At 45.4% G+C, this 18,896-nt stretch overlaps 1 protein-coding gene across 2 annotated transcripts in view; it reads right to left on the bottom strand.

Annotated features, from left to right (window-relative positions):
• Positions 1-18,896, bottom strand: part of CREBBP (CREB binding protein) — a 131,423-nt gene that overhangs the window by 34,693 nt on the left and 77,834 nt on the right. Inside the window, exons 5-14 of one of the 2 annotated variants that reach the window (XM_030848516.3) lie at positions 18,127-18,240; positions 9,745-9,987; positions 8,236-8,338; positions 7,774-7,920; positions 6,857-6,974; positions 6,156-6,327; positions 5,496-5,540; positions 3,117-3,241; positions 2,312-2,500; positions 481-897 (exon numbers count right to left, since the gene is read on the bottom strand). In XM_030848516.3, the coding sequence (XP_030704376.1) occupies positions 481-897; positions 2,312-2,500; positions 3,117-3,241; positions 5,496-5,540; positions 6,156-6,327; positions 6,857-6,974; positions 7,774-7,920; positions 8,236-8,338; positions 9,745-9,987; positions 18,127-18,240 (1,673 nt within the window). The remainder of the gene's footprint in view (positions 1-480; positions 898-2,311; positions 2,501-3,116; positions 3,242-5,495; positions 5,541-6,155; positions 6,328-6,856; positions 6,975-7,773; positions 7,921-8,235; positions 8,339-9,744; positions 9,988-18,126; positions 18,241-18,896) is intronic. The other variant, XM_030848519.2, reaches the window with a different exon arrangement.

The following is an 18,896-nucleotide window of genomic DNA, read 5'->3' as shown; positions in this document are numbered from 1 at the left end:
CCTATGGACAGACAGCTAAAAAATTTTACGGAGGGGCTTCCCTGGTGGCGCAGTGGTTGACAGTCCACCTGCCGATGCAGGGGACACAGGTTCGTGCCCTGGTCTGGGACGATCCCACATGCCGCGGAGCTGCTGGGCCCGTGAGCCATGGATGCTGAGACTGTGCGTCTGAAGCCTGGGCACCACAACGGGAGAGGCCACAACAGTGAGAGGCCCGCGTACCGCAAAAAAAAAAAAAAATTCTACGGAGGACCCATGTATGAGTTCTTTTAGTTGTTGATTTCTAAAATCTGATTTAATTGGGGAAGATAATCATAAGTCATGTCCTGCCTAACAGCCTTTGGAGCCAATGCTGGAAACAAAACAGATACTTTTTGCAACCGCACCAAGACTTGGAGTGACTTCATGACAGATTTTTTTTTTATGGGCAAGTTCTCATCTAAGAGTCTTGGCCAGAAGACGACAGGCCGAGGGGCTCACCGGTGTGCCAGGAGGCTGGGTGTGCACAGGTGTCGGCTGCTGCTGTGACGACTGAGGGGTGGCCACGGACGGAGGCTGGACTGGGGTCTGAGGCTGTGGGGTCACCTGGGCCTGGGCTGCCGCCTGGACTGTAGGGGTGCTCTGGGTTTGGCTGGCACTGGGCACTGAGCCGGGAGTCGGGGTGGGAGTCTGCCCGGAAGACGACACAGGAGTTGATGGCTGGGTGGGAGCTGCTGGCTGGGGAGGAGTCATCCCAGGTGCCGCCGGATGCTGAAGAGACGGCATGCCTGCGGCCGTGGAAGCAGGAGGTGGAGTCTGGTGTAACGGTGACTGTGTCACTGGTGGGCAAGGCAGCTGGCTGGCCTGGGGCCCAAGCATGTTCAGAGGGTTAGGAAGAGCAGCACCAGGCACCTGTCCCTAACAGATGGAACAGAGTATGTTAAAATTATTTCCCCCATTTGAAAATGTGGCAATAGACTTCAAAGACTTAAATGTATGAAAATCTAATCATGGTTTCTTGATGAGGTCTGCTGACTGCACGGGAAGGTTCCATTTGTAAAACGTCATCGATCTGCACACTTATAGTAATGTGTACTTGTTTCTCATGCTTTGATTTACAAAAGTGTGGAAATCTCTGGCTTAAACAAACACATATACACTCCACTTACTAGCTTCGTGCTCCATAATATCCACCCACAGCTTAGACCACTGGAAAAGGTATTTGTCTTTTTTTAAAAAATGAATTATGGAAACACTGAAATGTTTCAGTACAGTGGTTCTCAACTAGGGACATGTTTCAGAATTATTTGTGGACCAATTAAAAATCTATTCTGAATCACTGGTCTAGAGCAGGGATCTGCAAACTATGTAGAGTCCATGGCCAAATCCAGCTAGCTACTGGTTTCTGTCAATAAAGTTTTACTGGCAGGCAGCTTCACCCATTCACTCATATGTGAATGCGCATGTCTACCGTTGCCTTTGCGCCACAACAGTGGAGCAGAGCAGTTCAAACAAAGAGCCCATGGCCCACCAAGCTGAAAATATTTACAGGACAAACCTGATAGCCCCTGTCTGGAGCAACAAAATTTATGGAAATTAAGAATTAATTAATAAGTATTTAGTGAGTGAATCTAATGTAGTCACTGCCTTTTATTCAATGTTACTTCATGTTAAAAAATTAAATAATGTATTTTATCTTTTGGGGGAAGACTTGGCCTGTTTTAAAAACACATGTACATTTGTATACAGCAGCAATCTGGTGTACTCTAGCAATTAACAAAAGGGGGGAAAGGCAGTAAAATGAATGGAAAATAGTTCTCACCAGCATTAGACTGAATAATTAAAAACACATTCAATAAGAAGAGAACTACTCAAATGATCCAGTTAGTCGGACTTCACCTGGGCAGTTCAGACAGACAGACAACAAGATACAAAGACCAAATCATTAAGAGTGAACTCATGGGACCTTTCCTCACTCCTTCTTTAAAATCCAGTGTCTCTCAGGATCACACATGAAACTCAGAATTTACAATGCACAAACAAAAACCAAGAAAATGACAACTAAAAACCCTAAAACCAAAACAAAAGCACACAGACCAAAAAACCATAATCCATTCCACTTTTGTATGAAGTTCACCCCAAGATGGTATGACTAATTCCAAACAAGGTAAAAATAACAGAACAGAACAGGGGAAAAAAAAAATCAAGAGATGCTAGCACATGAAATGTTTTGTCTAGAATTCTAATTTCTGTGAACTAGGACATGCTGAGGTCAGTGGGAAGCTGGGGCTACATCACTGTAGGTGGCTCACAGCCCCAACATGAACAGTACCTGTGACACGCTGGCCTGGGCCGCTGGCTGCCCCATGCCCACGCTGTTCACGTTCAGCGCCCCGCTGGAGGACGGGAACTGGTTCTGTGGCAGGAACTGGTTCTGGGCAGGCGCCTGGGCCATCATGTTGTTGGCGTGTGTACCCATCATGTTCGGAGGCTGAGGCATTCGGGAAGGAGAAATGGCCATCTAAAAGACAATAAGCGTTACTGAGAGTTCAGAGGGCTTCAAGGGCCTGAATCTTCAAGATAAACTAGAAGAGACAGAAATCTTCAAATCCTCCTCCCTTGCAGGAAGGGACCCACCACTCACTAAGACCTTCTGGCTCCCAGGCACTCTGCATGCTTTTCAGGCAAGGTCTCTAATAAGCCAGCTTCACACTGCCCTCTGAACAGAAACCAATAGTATGCTATAGTTTAAAGTTCAAAATATGCCTTTTATGAGTTCTCTGAAGCGTTTAGAAGGCAGCCGCAGGAGAGGAAGTTCTGACAGTCAACAGACACTGACAAGTCCCTCTCAGCCACGTATCTGAGGCTGCCAACCCCATCTTCCAACAAAGTCACAGGTGCCTATGATTTGTCATTTCAATAAAAATAAATAAGGTCAAATAATTCTTGTAGTAATCAGGACAGAGAGAGAGAGAAAGAGAGAGAGAGAAATATGAAGGAAATAAAGCATAAGCCAAATCCAAAGGAACAAGTACCACAGGATTTCCAGACGACCTACAAGTTTCCTGCTGAGAGAATTTTCCTTATTCGAGCAAGGCCTTCTCAGCACAGCTGAGGCAAATAGAAAAAGCACTTACCCCTGGAACGGAGCCCATGCTGTTCATCGGGACAGAGTGGTTCATGGGGGACGATGAGCGAGGTCCCATGGGAGCTTGTGGCAACTGTACATTCCCCAAGGATATTGGGTTAAATGAATTCATCCCTGTAAATGTACCCACAACGGTTCATTAGGAAAATCACTCACAGGAAAACAGAATGACAACTCACCAAATCAAACTCTAAGCCAAATAAGATGGAACACACACACAACATATACAACTGAAAGGAAAGCACTCAGTTAATCAGAAAAGATGGCTAAATAATAGACTGTTCATATCCAGAGAAGATGGCACCAAGGTAGTGGTGGTGAGGGTGATAGGATGGGGTGGGTGGCAGGGCAGCATGAGCACAGGAAGGCAGAAAGTCAGGTAAGCCATGAGTACGCAAGGCCGGGGCAGCGCTCGGCACCGAAGCGTCCAAGCGACAAAGTAGATGGGGGGAGCGTGGGAAGGCGCTCCCACCATCTGTGGAGGAGGTCAGCTAAGGCCAGGGCACCCGTCTGAGCCAACCCCTCAGAGCCTTCTGGAGCACCTGACTCCCATCTCCTCTCCTGCAGGAAGCCTGTTCCCATCACTCCAGGCCTCCCAGCCCTTTGGCTGGGTTTACATTTATTGTTGGAATCTGGGGTAAGACTCAAAACATGGTTTTAGTTTTGCAAGCACATTATGCATTTAGAAAGTGCCCAAGGGTTGGCAGTTCTCAACCTCAGCCTCCTCTCCATAGACTGGAAAGATCTCACTTTCACAGCTACCTTGGCCTTTCCAGAGGTGCCACAGAATGAATGACACCTCACTAGCTGCCATGCAGCTCCAGACCACGAGTCTCTCTCTTTGTAATTTCCCACAATACTCTGTAAACTCTGAGCTCAACATAAATGCTGGTTCAATAAGTCTTAGGCCCGACACTGGCATTTAACAGAATCCTTGAGGCGCTGCCTTAACACTGTGTAGTATGAGAGGCCGTCAAACAACATGTGCCTCCTTCAGCACCACCAAGAAATGTCACCCTAAGTAACCAGCACAGGCCCAGGACTTTCCAGGAAGCTTATAATACAAAAGTGTCCCACTCTCCTTGAGGGTTTTATTAACAAGAGAAGATTTTATTAAATAAAAGATGTACGAAGAAATGGCACCATAAAAAGTCCCTCTTTACAGACCCAGACAGGTCGGTAAGCGGGGCATGTGAGCACGTCCCTAGAAAATGCCTTCCACTCTGCTCAACAGCCACCTCCTCAGATCCCAAAGCAGCAGAGTCTTCCAAGTCATCCCCGACACAGCACTCAGCCACTTTCCTAAGGCTCCATTTCTCTGACTTTATGATTTCTTTCACCCTTCATATCTAGTCCACCTAAACAAGTCCCTGAAAAGTTTCTTCCACATCAGTTTATCTACCAGGTCTTTTTCAGTACGCAGTACGATCACCACGGCTTTTGAAATGACCTCTTCTCCCCTCTTGAACTACTCTACACATAGCAGCAAGGCCTTGCTTTGGAATCTTCTGGATAGTGTCACCACCTTATTTCACAACCTGTAAAAACATCCTACTGTTCAAGTCTCAATTTGACAAGAGCCATAAAAGCTTTGAAATGACCCTCACCCCCAAACTCCCAAACTAAAATCACTGCTTCAACAACCACCAATAAAAAGACTGCCAGTAGCGCAGCTTGATGAGGGTTCTCTGAGCACAAACCCTCCTCGGCCAGCTGCAAGCAGGCATGGCACCTGTGCTCACAGGGCCCAGAGCAGTCCCCACTTTCCTCACCTCACACCCCCCACCCACAGTGCTTCTGCCCCAGGATGGGCTTGATGCTCAGAAATGTTCTGAAAAGTTTATTTCCCCCACCTCCAATACAATGCTTTTTTTGGGAGACTTCCTAAGAATAATGTCTTCTCTTGCCCATCAAAAAAAAAAAAAAGGGCTTCCCTGGTGGCGCAGTGGTTGAGAGTCTGCCTGCCAATGCAGGGGACACAGGTTCGTGCCCTGGTCCGGGAAGATCCCACATGCCGCGGAGCAGCCGGGCCCGTGAGCCATGGCAGCTGAGCCTGCGTGTCCGGAGCCTGTGCTCCGCGACGGGAGAGGCCACAACGGTAAGAGGCCCACATACCGCAAAAAAAAAAAAAAAAAAAAGTTAACTCCTACTTCTGATCTCCTTGGAGAGCTTTCCTATGACCTCCAAACTTTCAAATGCAACAGATATTCATACTACCTGTGGACATGAACTCTGCTCATCAGCAAAAAGGAATGGAAGGAATAAGAGGAGGAGCTACAAAGAAATACAGAGGGAAGAGGACAAACCAATGAACTTTGTGGATGTAGAATGTTAAACCAAAATATGATTCACAACAATAGTTAAATACCTTGAGAAACCTGCATGCGATTCACTGGCAGAGGCATGGGCCCATCTATAATGGCAGGAAAAAAAAAATGGGTTATTTAAAATAATCCTTGGGACTTCCCTGGTGGTCCAGTGGTTAAGAATCCACCTTCCAACGCAGGGGACGGGACGCAGGTTCGATCCTCGGTTGGGGAACTAAGTTTCCACACGCCGGAGGGCAACTAAGCCTGCATGCTGCAACTACTGAACACGCGGGCCACAACTAGAGAGCCCACGCACCACAACTAGAGAGAAGCTCGCGCGCTGCAACAAGGAGCCCACACACTACAGCAGAGGATCCCGCATGCTACAATGAAGATCCCAACGAAGATTCCGTGTGCCGCAACTATGCAGCCAAAAATAAAATAATTTTAAAAAAATTTTAACTTAATAAAATAATCTTTTAAACTTAAAGAGAAAACCAGGTCCAAAAGTGCTGTGCATTCTGATGCCAGCACACCCGCCTTTCCATGAGAGAGACTCAATGTCTAAACACAGGCCACTGCAGAAGGTCACAGCCACTACCACACAGGTTTCACAGCATAGGCTTCCAGAGAATATAATTCTATATGCTTAGAAATACACACCAAACGCAGAAGGAAAAACAAGGAAACAGACTAAGGGCTGGAAATGAAGTCCTTACTTGGAGGTCTCACAGGCTGTGCCTGTGGTATCCCAGGAGGCTGTGTCCCGGGGGCTGGTAAGGCTGGCTGGTTACCCAAGATGCCTTGTTTGTGTAAACGCGATCTCCGTTTTTCTTCTAGTTCTTTTTGTATCTTGTAGATTTTCTCTGCTAGTAAGTGATAGTACTCATCCTAAAAAGCAGTAATATTCAATACTAGTTATTTGTAAAAAAAACAAATGATCTGGTTTTGTATGTTCTAACAAACTAATGAACTTTAAATTAAGTACATTGGCACAGGTAAGCATTCAGCACTTCTGATAAACCAGTGCCCAGTGATGTTACAGGAGTTATCAGATAGGAGGTACTGAGTGCTCATTACATTCATTCCACAGCTGAACCTCTTCTTGGACACTCACTGACACTGGCAATAACATGGACAAGCGCTGTGAACACTGCCGCTATAAAGTACACCCACGGATTAAAAAAATTTTATATACCTCATTTACTGCTGTAGCGGAGACATCTGTACTCTGTAGTTACAGAACAAGAGAGTTGTACAGGGACCTCATGTCTTAACTGGGAAGTCTCCCTGGTCAGTGCCCTCAAGTGATGAGTCTACCAGACTAACAGATGTCCCCACTTCCAGACAATAAGGCAGACAGATGCAGTTACAGCTCCCATAGGTGCTGTGCGTGGCTAGAACACAAATGGCAACCTACCCTGCTGTTGGCAGACTCATACATGTCCCCTTCCACTTTCTTAGCATAGGCCACCAGGTTCTCCATGCGGCGATCCTTCAGGGCTGCAGGGTCAGGTGTTGGGAAGATGGCTTGGACACTGAAAAGACAACACACACTCTCAATCTATTTTCAATACAATGTCTGTCTATGTGACACGGAAAGAGAAGAAACAATCGTCTACCTATGGGCGCAATACACTGCTGATAGAAACCCCCAATCTCTCTCGCCTAGTTCATGAATACACAAATGAAGTCGCTCTCTGGAGACAATACTGACCTGTCAATTTATCTACAAGTCAAACACACCCATATTTTGCTATTAACGATAAGTGCTGGACCATTCAAAATTCTCATTTTGAATTGCTAATTTTTAAACTACTTATTATAAAAACTTCTGATTAAAATAATGAAGGAGAAAACAAATCTCCAAGGGAATCAAGTTAACCTCACCTTCAATTTAACTTAAATAGCTGGAGAAAGTTAACTATTAATTTCCTGTATGTTAAACTGTATGATGGTAGTGTCATGCCATCTGTATTTACTAGGCCCAAATTCCTCCAATTCTCAGGGGTCTCCACAAGTATAACCTTGAGCCACAAAATAAGGCTAAGCTTCTGAGCTGATCCCAGGTCCCTGGTGCATCCCAGAGCTTAGAAAACAGGTCTGGCCCCCTGCAACATGGGTCACAGTTCATGTCCCTCTGTAGGACCCACTGGGGATGCAGCATCTGGGTCACAAGCATGTGACCCCCTTCAGCTGCTAGGGTACAATCACCTGGGGCGCAAGAGAACACTTAGGAATTAAATCAGACATTGATGAAACTGCAAAACTGTCACATCGCCATCAGTCACAAAATGTTTCCATCACATGTGAATAATGGGCGAGGTGGCCACGTACAGTTTATGCACTAGATGGCTCCGCAGGTCCTGAGTGACATGTTCGTGCCAGCCTTTCCGAACGCCAGTGCTGGAAGGAGGTGCTGCTGTGGGTATAGTGCTGAGGGTTCCAATGTTTCCAGAGTTTGAGCTGTCATTGATCAGTGGGCTAAGGAAAGAGTAAGATTTATCTAACTAAGGTTCGTCAACCATATGGAACTTTAAACTGTATTGGAAGGAGGGAAGGAGGGAGGGAGGGAGGGAGGGAGGAAGGAAGGGAGGAAGGAAGGGAGGAAGGAGGGAAGGAGGGAAGGAGGGAAGGAGGGAAGGAGGGAAGGAGGGAAGGAGGGAAGGAGGGAAGGAGGGAAGGAGGGAAGGGCGAGCATCACACATTTAGAAAGAATCAAGAGCTTCTCGTGGTTACCAGCCCACTTTCACATGCAACTGTCACTCAGATCGGAGCCAAATGAAACACGGGTCTTACTTTGTGGCCCCAAGGGAAGTTGGAAGAGCTGATTCTGAAATCAAGTTTGGTGGCTGCTGATCTGTTGTTATTCCTCCTGCTGGAATGTTCATTGGGTTATTTCCTTGAAAGAAAGAAAGAAAAGAAATCAACCAACTCCTGAACTATAATATACACTTTAAAGTCCTGATAACAGATAAAAAAAAATCACATATAAATAAATGATTCTTATAAGTTATAATAATAAACGCTATGGCAGGAACTCTGGGAGTTATATTTTCAACAACGGTGATCAAGTTGTATAAATTCAGTTGCAGTCTCCTTCCCACTGCACTTTATAACTAAAGAAAGGCATTTCTATGGAGGCTGGCTGGCATCATGAGTGCTCTGTGGCTGCAGAAAAAAACCAGAAATGATCCATCTGCAGACTCAAATTTTGATTCTGGCTTCATTAATATCATGACCTAAACAAGTAAGCTAACCTGTCACATACATGCTCATCATCTTTTTTTTTTTTTGCATATCAGAAGGTAAAAATCATAGAAATTTAAGTGCAGGTGAAGAAGATAAAAGGTCAACTTATCTACAGTATCCATTCTAAAGTAAGAAAAAGGTGAGATACAGAGAAGTTAATAGTCTTGTTCCAGATTATATCACCAATAGGAGTAGAGTTAGATTATAATGCAGGTTTCAGGGCTCCAACCCAGTCTCCTAGCCAGCAGGAGTTAGAGATGCATTAGGGTGATTATTTCCCAAAACGCAACAGATGAGATGTCTTTAACTGGACATTTTTAAGGTTAAAATATTTTATTAGGAAAAGAAAAAAACTAGCACAACAACCTTGATTTAACTTACTGACATAACTGTTTGGCTTAAGTCTGAGTTTAAAAGGACTATGCCAATTTGAAGAGAAACATTAAGGAGACACTATGCAGAGATGGCAAAAACTGTGGAGAGATGTGACTGAATGATGAAACACTGGCAATTAATGGGTTGAGATGACACTAGGAAACACTAATCCATGGAGAAGTCTGAGACAGAAGAGATTTTCTGAGATTCCTGTTAACCTCCTCATGTCCAGGCTGGTCACCTCCAGCCATGAGGTAGCCCATAACCAAGACGTGCTAAGAGCTGTACCCACCTTCAGGTTCTTTGTCAAATAAATGGTCTACTCAGAGTCAGTGCAAGTGGTACAACCCTAATTCTAACTTGTGAGATTCTGTATTCTGAGCCATATGAAATGCCCTTATGAAAACTGTCCAGACAGAAGCAACAAAAATATTGGTTCATTTGCAAATGCTATTCATTTTACAAGCCTGTAACATCTTCTGTGCACCCTACACTTTAGCCTTTTCCTGGAAGTTTTTTATTTCAATCATTTAAAAGATACCATCACCATAATATATATACATATATTAACTTGAATTTAAAGTAAAAACAGTAACTGAAAACAGCCTTGGGTTCCAGGAAGACTTGTCATTCCTAATGCTGCATGTGGACAAAGAAATTCTTGAGAGTTCTTTCACCTACCCAGGGTGTTGAGAGTCCTCATCTGCTGGTGAGTTTGAGGCTGTGCTGGTTGCTGGCCAGGAACCTGAGGCTGCAGCTGCGTCTGGGGCTGGTTCAGGTAGGGGAGTCCAAGAGCAGCATACGCTCGTTGCATGGAGCTGGGGTCTATGGGATTTGGGTTACTTAAAGAAGTGGCATTCTGTTGGCCTGTGCCAACAGAACCAATTGTGTTTTGAATTCCACTAGCTGGAGACCCCAGGATGGCTATAACAACAAACAGACAAACAAAAAAGATAAGTAAAAGGGAGAAGTCCACAAATGATTTAAAAACTACTGAAAAGCAAGTAAAATTTTATCAGAAGACCACCTATGTATGTCACGAAACATTGGAACAAGGCTACCAAGAAAGGAACTGTGCAGACAGAAGGATCCCATTCTATTCATCTATTCTGCACAGCAGTAGTTGAAGAGCAAAAAGCTGAAGAAAAATTCAAGCTTCTATGTTAGAAAACAACAGACCACAAAGTCAGTGATTACCTAATCAAAGTCCTCATGTATTAAATCTAGAGACTCATAAGAAGTCGGTTCTGGGGAAATAGAAAACGTGTAACAACAGAAAGTTTCGGATTCTTTGGGGGTCATCAGCCACCACTGAGATGACCTAAGGAGCCCCCCCCTGCTGCCGCTCTCCCAAGTCCTTTACTCCTCACCTGCATAGGTACAGAAGGATTAACAGAAGGAGCAGAGGTGATACCTAGTTGGTCAGTTTTGTTACTTATTAATAACTTGAGATCTATGACATGACCTTCCAAAAAACAAAAGTGCACTTCCTTGAAACTGCAGCGTACAGTGACCAGGTAACACCACACCTTTCTCTCCTACGAGTTTCCTATGCAGGAGGACACCATGCTGAGCTCTCTGCTATGTGAAGCTGTTCGAGAAATGCTGTACTTGACAGAGTGACTATCTAGCTGAAATGAGTGATGGACCGAGGCTTGGTGTCCCCTCAGCACCGCTGATACTCAGAACTGAGTGTCAAGATGCTCAGCCTCGGCAGCCAACCTCGGCTCCCATGGCCTGGCCTGGCGTGCGGCTGGCTCGCAGGGTGTTCTCTCCAGCTACCCTTCTTCCTGCCTGATCCCCGGAGACTAAAGGAAAAATCTGTGGCAATATAAAGAGTCCCATTCCCAAGGGCTTCAAAGCTAACAGAGATGGCCCCAAACATCCATCCGTCCGTCTGTCCATCCATCCATCCATCCAAATGTCCTCCTTTGCTGAGCACTCAATATATGGCAGAAGTTTTATGTCAGACCATTTATTCTTATTCTTAAGATCTCCTTTCTTTCCAACTTCCCAAAGCTTTATAGTCATGTCATAAACAGCAGCTTATAAAACTGATACTATAACATATGCTCTCTGATACATTAAAAAACACTATCACAAAGCCTTTCTTTAAAATTCAATTACCTTATGTGTAATAACAATATTCTCACATTACCATCAGTGCAACTATAACATAAACAACTCAAATACTTAACAGAGTAACTTAATTAAACCGAAATGTGTTAAAAAAAACCCCCAAAACTTGATAATTACACATTCCATACTATTAATTTTTCTAATAAGGATATTCAGATCTCAAACTCATTAATGCTCATTAGACACAATTACACACACCAAGCACCTCGTTATTATAAATGAAAATCAGTTCCCAAGGTACACTTTATGACAAGCATGTAGCTGAAATAAGTCATGTATAATACCTTATAAAAGTGTTTTTTCCCTAATAGCTAATACTCCACAAAACTTTAAACACATGACACTGTACTCTTGAAACTGACATGCTAAATTTTCTAAAAGAACTATGATGTAAAAAGGAAAGTGATAATGGTAGGATGACTTATTTTTCTGTCACCTTGTGGTATAAGACAGAACAGACACAGACTACGTTGATACACATATTGATCAATTGTGGAGGGAGAGGAATTTAAAGAAACAAGGTGTACGTGGCCTTCCGTTTCTGGGTGAAGCTGCATTAGCGACCACTTCTTCCTGCTATTATCCATTCGCGTCCACACTTCCCCAAATGCCATCCTTTTAGCCAAAATTCCACATCCTGGGACAAATGCCATTCCCAAGCTCAAGGCCACTTATGGGGCAGCCAGCATGTCTCGTGGAAGCTGCTGACAAGGTCAATGCATTTTTTGTTTGTGTTACATTTATGTCCTAAATGTAAATATTACTATATTTTTTATTTTAAAAGAAAACACATCTATCCGAAGACAAGCAAGCATTTGGTAATTGACATTTCTAACAATTTAGAGACAAAGGAAAACAAAATACAAACAAAAAGCGTCTCTAACATACACGCATGGCCCAATTTGAGTCCAAATGCTGCTATGAGATAACACAAATTATCTCATAAGGGTAAGGGAACACAGGCATTTCCTATGGGGGTGACAGCTGATGGAAAGGGGTAAAAGCGCTAGATGCTCTAGCTCTCCGTGAACATCCTGCTGGTGTCTTGGGCAGCAGTTAAGTCTTCCCTGAATTCCCCCAGTGTCTCCTGGGCCTCTGCTTCTCTTTGGGCATCTGAGCTTCCTGCACTCTCTCGCTCACTCATTCACTCAACTTGCTGCACAGACTGCGTACAGACTGGATGTTGGGGACTCTGCGAGGCTCCGGGATATGCACTCACAGAGCAGAGGGTCTGATGGGAGAGCAACAAATTTATCTGATAATACTGACAAATGTAAGGCCGCAGCTCTGGACCCCATATCAGATTCAATGGTGCTCATCTCCTCTTCCCTGCACGTTCCCTAAAGGGTGGACCAGTGTGCGACGCATCTGGATTCCTCCCATGTTGTGGCGCCCAGCACAGGGAAACGAGGTGCAGGTGAGCTGCGGCAGTATAACAGGTGCCCTCCCAGCACTGAGGGCTTTAGGGCCGAACAAAAATGAAAGGAGTGCTAAAACAGCAAGGCTTCATTTATCTGGTATCATTGAGAATACAGCCTGCTGTACTGATGTTTGCCCCCCCCCTTTTTTTTTTTTGGCCATGCTGCAAGGCTTGTGCAATATCAGTTCCCTGACCGGGGGTGATCGAACCTGGGCCCCCACAGTGAAACTGCAGACTCCTAACCACTGGACCACCAGGGAATTCCCATTTACCTCTTTAAATGTCAAAACCTCTTGTTCTTTTTACGATTTTTACATCATTTTCTTTCTTAGAGCTCAATGCTATGTTTCATACACAATCAATCCTTAGAATATCACATCACACAATGTCTCAATACATCTCAATACAGTGTGGGTTCCTCTCCCTTGAGTATCAGTCGGCATTCCTGCTACATCAAAACACCCCCAACCCCTCCAATGACCCACCGTTCCCCTTCTGTTGCAGCTATACCAGGAGCCCACGACTTAGGAAATAAAAGGCCAAGTTTCATAGTTGGCTCTGCCCAGGACTCACCCACCACTTTTCAAGGCAGTCCTTCCCCAGTGAGCACAAAGCCTCACGGAGAGGGTCCATGTACGCTATACACTGCTGCTTTGCAACATTCAATTCACCAGAAGTTCCAGTCCCCCCAGTCATTCTCAATAAAACTGTGCTCAATTTGTAAATCCAATGAAAACGGACACACTGAACTCCAAAGCTTTGTGAGGTTGGTGGGGGACATGCCACGGAGCAGGCAAAGCATCTACTACCTGGTCATCACTTAGATTTCCACTGAAAAAGCCAAGCTGAAATTTACTCAGACCTGCAGACGTCTCTGCAGAGCTGCTCCCACAGCACAGGGCTTCACATGCACTGTGCACCAGGACCCCCCTTCCTCTCCAGCATCTTCATGTGTACAGCACAGGGCACAATGACAAAGGGGAACACCTGAGCCCCAGGGCCAGGCCTCCCATCACAGCCACCAACAAGCAAGAATGCACGCCCTGCAGCAGGTTTTCCTCAGAAGCCAAAGACTCAGAAGTGGCAACCCTGTGTCTCCCAGAAGAGCAAGGACAAAGCTATTCCGATGAAGTCTATCACCAGCGAAGGTTTGGTACTTAAATCAGGGCAAACAAGCCCAATGCTCTGTCCCTACAGCCAGAGGCTACCGTGCCCGCTTCTGCTCCCCGCCCCTACCCGAGTGAGGGCTGTCAGAGGTGGCTGAGGGTCTCTGGGGAGCCCTCAGGTGGAACAGGCGGCCATCCCACAAGTGCTCGCTGACCACCAGGCAGGCGTCATGAGGGCACGTTTTAAGGAAGACTCAACACCCTGAAGGAATGCATTTCACACAGAGGGGTCTAAAGTTGGAACACACAGCAGGGCCAGATAGTGAGCATCAAGCCAGTAGAGGTATTCAAGTCACAGGTCTGGGGACTGCCGACTGAGACCCTGTGGAGGCTCACGTCGAGGTGCAGCCCAGGGCCCAGGCAGCCCTGGGCAGTGAGTGGGCTGGTGTGGCTCTGGGGCTGACCCTGGGGCACCCATTCTGACAGTCCTTCTGGTCTGAGTTGGGAAACCCATGGTTTCCCCCAGAGAACAACTCACATCTTCTCAAAAGTTCCAGAACAGACACTCTGCCCTTCAACGCATTCAGAGCAGCATGTCCCGATCACCTGGGAATTTGTTAAAATGTAGTCTAGTAACACAGAAGGTCTGGGATGAGGTCCAATTTTCTGCATTTCTAACACACAACCTGGGGGTGCCCGTGCAGTTGGTCTGAGGACCACATGCTGAGTACCAATAACCCCACTGATGAGGCAACATGAATTCAAATAGAGAATTCGGTCATGTGTTCCCACAACCCCTGTCCCCGTTGCCACCCTGTACAGTACTGGAATTTACTGGGAGTCAGATGCCAGGACTGACATTAGGTATATACCTTGCAAAGTCCTAATTATTCAATAAAATCTGATTATCTCTATAAGGGATGGATAACTCAAGATCAGTGATTGCAGAATCTCTTGAAAACAACTCAAGGAAAAATTAAACAAAATCTCAACACAGGCCAAAGAGGTCTGAGTTTCCTTTCAATGACCACTGTGTAGGCTCCACAGGTGATTCTGGCAGGTTCTCTCAATAGAGACATCAGTGAGAGAAGTTAGATAAGTAGGATGTGTGCACCAGGTAGGGTGAGCATCTGTGGGAAAACCTGCCTGGAAAGCACAGCCTTGGTGGACACAGGTGTGTCTCAGTCCCCAGGGGTCCTTACCACCCACTACAAACCTTACTATAGCATAGGAACCTCTGAATCCAGTCGGATCGGTGCCCTTGCAGGCATATCAGCTGTGCTATCTAGAATGCTCTTCCATTGTTATTTTATTGAAATTGGGCTTTGCCCAGCCCCACCCTCCAGCACACTCTGATCCTCCCTGCCAGGACTGCTTATAATACTGACTTGCCTCTACCTCACTCCTCTGACTGATGCCATCGTCACATCATTTTCAATGTACAGCTGACCCTTAAACAATATGGGTTTGAAGAGCATAGGTCCACGTACACACAGATGTTCTTCAACAGCAAATATGACACCCACACACTGTCATCTGCAGATGCAGAACCAAAGACACGGAGGAACCAAACTGCCAATGCAGTGGGAAGGCCGTGGTTTGACTGACTGATTTATGCTGCGCTGGGTATTACCTGTGACGCGTGGGATCTTTTAGTTGCGGCATGCGGACTTCTTAGTCTTGGCATGTGAACTCTTAGTCGCTGCATGCATGTGGGATCTACTTCCCTGACCAGGAATCGAACCCAGGCCCCCTTCACTGAGAGCGCAGAGTCTTACCCACTGGACCACCAGGGAAGTCCCGGGCTGTGGATATCTGACTGTGCAGAGGTTTGGTGCCCCTAACCCCTGAGCTGTTCAAGGGTCAACTGGATATATTCTAACAGTGGAGCTGACTCTCAGCTGCTAGAGGGTCAGATCCACAGTTCCTCTCTATTGCCTAAACCCCATTTCACACATGATAAGCACAACTTGCTTCAGGAGAGGAGGAACAGCAACAAACATTTACAGAAAAGATATTGCTGCAACTTTCTCACTCAGCCTATCAAAGTCCTTTGTACTCACAAAACTATAGTGCTAGAGCCAAAGGAATAGACTCAGAGCAGAAACGTAATTTGAGAAGCATGTAAAAAACCAAAAACAAACAAAAAAAAGAAAGCACTTTCATTTCTTTCATGAAAATTTGCCAAAACCTTGCACAAAGTTAGTCTACACCTTCTCTGTGACTTTATATTATAAAATCACTCTGGTAACACCTTACATTATGACTAGGAGAAACACTGTGGTTTACCACTTCTGAGAGCACGCACTGGATCAATTGTCACAACAGTCAGGCAGTTATAAGGAGTCTAAAAAAAAAAAAAACCCACATTCATTTTTCTTTTTTTTTTAAAACAAAAACCACACAAAGTGTTTCTTAAAAAGAGAAATCTTTACAATTGTCATGGCAATACATATTAAAAACCAGAAGAGCTCAGAAAATCCACAGCCCCAAATTGAAAGTTAAGAACAATGTCTTAATTCATTACTCACGGAATTAATACTGTACAACCACAAACTCGACAAATGAATATTCTGGCACTTAAAACGCCTACTGGGCTTCCCTGGTGGCGCAGTGGTTGAGAGTCTGCCTGCCAATGCAGGGGACACGGGTTTGAGCCCTGGTCTGGGAGGATCCCACATGCTGTGGAGCAACTGGGCCCGTGAGCCACAACTACTGAGCCTGCGCTCCGCAACGAGAGGCCGCAACAGTGAGAGGCCCACGCACCGCGATGAAGAGTGGCCCCCGCTCGTCGCAACTGGAGAAAGCTCTCGCACAGAAACGAAGACCCAACACAGCCAAAAATAATAAATTAATTAAAAAAAACAAAACAAAACACGCCTATTACTGAAATACATCCTAAAACACAAGAAACTAACCATCACAACATACTAGTTAAAAAAAATGTTTTACACTAACTTGAAGGAAAACCAGACTGCATTCCACTAGAACTACTGTCCCAAATAGCTGGTTCTAGAAGACCCAGACTCCTAGATCTTTACTTTATATAAGAGATGTCCTGGAAAATTGTGTATTAATTCAATTTTTGGTTAATCAAAGTATAATTTAACTGATTTAGGAAAGTGACTTTTAAAGGAAGCTTAGTATGACCCCTTCTGCAGGGAGGGAGGGAGGATGACAGGCCTGTGGCCCTGGACCATCTCTCCTGTGCCGTGGACACCCAGCCACGTGGGGCAGGCTCGTGAGGGACCCTTTTGGAAGGAAGGAGCTGGGCTTGTTGAGAGGAAAGCATGTGGCCTGCACAGTGCTCTGAGGAACAGTGTGCTTGTCCATCTTTCCTTGTGCCACATGGAAACAACCAGAAAGAAAAGCAGCACATGTTCTGCAGGCAGCAGTGGGGTCTGAGGCAGGTGATCAAGAAGAATGAGAGTAATGAACACATAACGACAAACAGGGGAGGCTGGCAAGACAGCACAGATGAGGTGGAGGAAGATGAAGACGACGGTGCTGGAGTCACGGGGAGCAGCTCCAGCCCAACGGGTGACACAAGATTCAAGGGCACGGCCTATCTGCCCAAACTGAGGGACACACCCAAAGACCACAGTTTCACCTTGGAAATGACAGGAAGGGACTTAAAATTCGGGAGAGATGCTCATCCTTTCCCTGCTCTGATGCCTACAGGGAGCCCCTGGGAGCCACACACAGGCCTCCTAAGCACGGCGCTGCTTAGCCGATCAGCTAAAGGCTACAAAGATCGACTGGAAAGATGACAAAACGATGGGAATGATCAGGATGCAGCCAGTCCTGGTGCAGAGACTCTCGATTTGTGCTGAATAAACTGTTAGTTATGCAACTAGATCTGGGAACTGCATCTCCAAGGAGGAAAACCTCCTAAACATCTACACGTGGGATTTTACCCTGACCCCCTGACTCTTCTAGAAAACGGAGTCCTCAAAACTTACTTTAGAGCAATTCCAAAAGAAGTGTCCAGTCTACTCCACCCCTCACCCCGAAGTCGCCGCCATTATAGTGACATGACACTCAAATCCTCAGATACTGAGTATCTGTCAAGAAACATGAAGAGTCATCATGTTGGCTCTTGGCTCTCTAAACAAAGTGACGCCCCTCTTTTGCACTAACTGCTCTGCTGTGACCAATTCTAGTGCTGGAGGTGGAGGGTGGGGGGGATTCCAAAGCGACCATGTCACTGAGCACATGGAGGACCTGCCTACTCGCTAAGCTGAGCTTCACCCTCAGGTCTCCACCTTGGTACCTCTGCTCCCACTATACTTTGCGGTTAGTAGTTTCTGCCCTGCTTCCTACCTACTCCTCTGTATTCTCTTTAGAAATAGCTTATCATCTCATCGCCAAGCTTCTCTACCCCCAATGCTCACTTACTTTGTTGGTTTCGCTTGTCACTGGCATTTTTCAAAGGGAGGCAAACAGGACAGTCATGTCGTGTGCAGTTCTTCCAATGAGAGATGATTTGTCGTGAAGATGCACAATGGGCAACTATGACCAGAAAAACAACGAGATGTTATTTTTCTATCCAAATTGTCACGCTTTCAATTACACCTAAATTATAATGCCAGCTTCCATAAAAAAATGGTAACAAGTGTAACCACAGCACAGTGCAGGCAGTCCTCAACTTACAAACAGGCTATTTTCCAAAAAGTTTGTAAGTCAACTACTGAGAGTTCCAAACAAAAACTTCCCATAGAAGCAATGTTATGAATGATGGTGAATAAGGTTCAGCCCACAAATCAAAAACAAAACAAAAACTACTCGCCCTGAAATACTGCACAACTGGAATGAAAGGCAGAACAAATAATAATTCTGCGATGTCACTATTTACAATAAAAATTTTACATTATGTTTAAGGATGAAACCATCTAAATACTATAGCTGAAGAAATATAGACAGAAGCAAATGAGAGGTCTGTGGAGACTCTGAAGGGGACGCTGGGCAGTTCTCAAAGTACTTGAGAGGGCAGCTGTGCCTGGTCCCTCTTTCTTTATTTTTGCTTCCATGTGAAGGTGCTGTCACTTCTTTCTAAAGGTCTAGCATGACCCTCCTCTGCTTTTCCATCAGGATCAGGGTTACACCTGGGACTCACAAATGTCACAAGGGAAAGAGGGAGATCAGGGACAGACTCTCCCCAAGGTTTA

The sequence above is a fragment of the Globicephala melas genome, chromosome 15, assembly GCF_963455315.2.
Source record: "Globicephala melas chromosome 15, mGloMel1.2, whole genome shotgun sequence".
Classification (NCBI taxonomy): domain Eukaryota; kingdom Metazoa; phylum Chordata; class Mammalia; order Artiodactyla; family Delphinidae; genus Globicephala; species Globicephala melas.
Note: the sequence above shows the minus strand (reverse complement) of the source record. Positions and strands in the feature narration are given on the sequence as shown.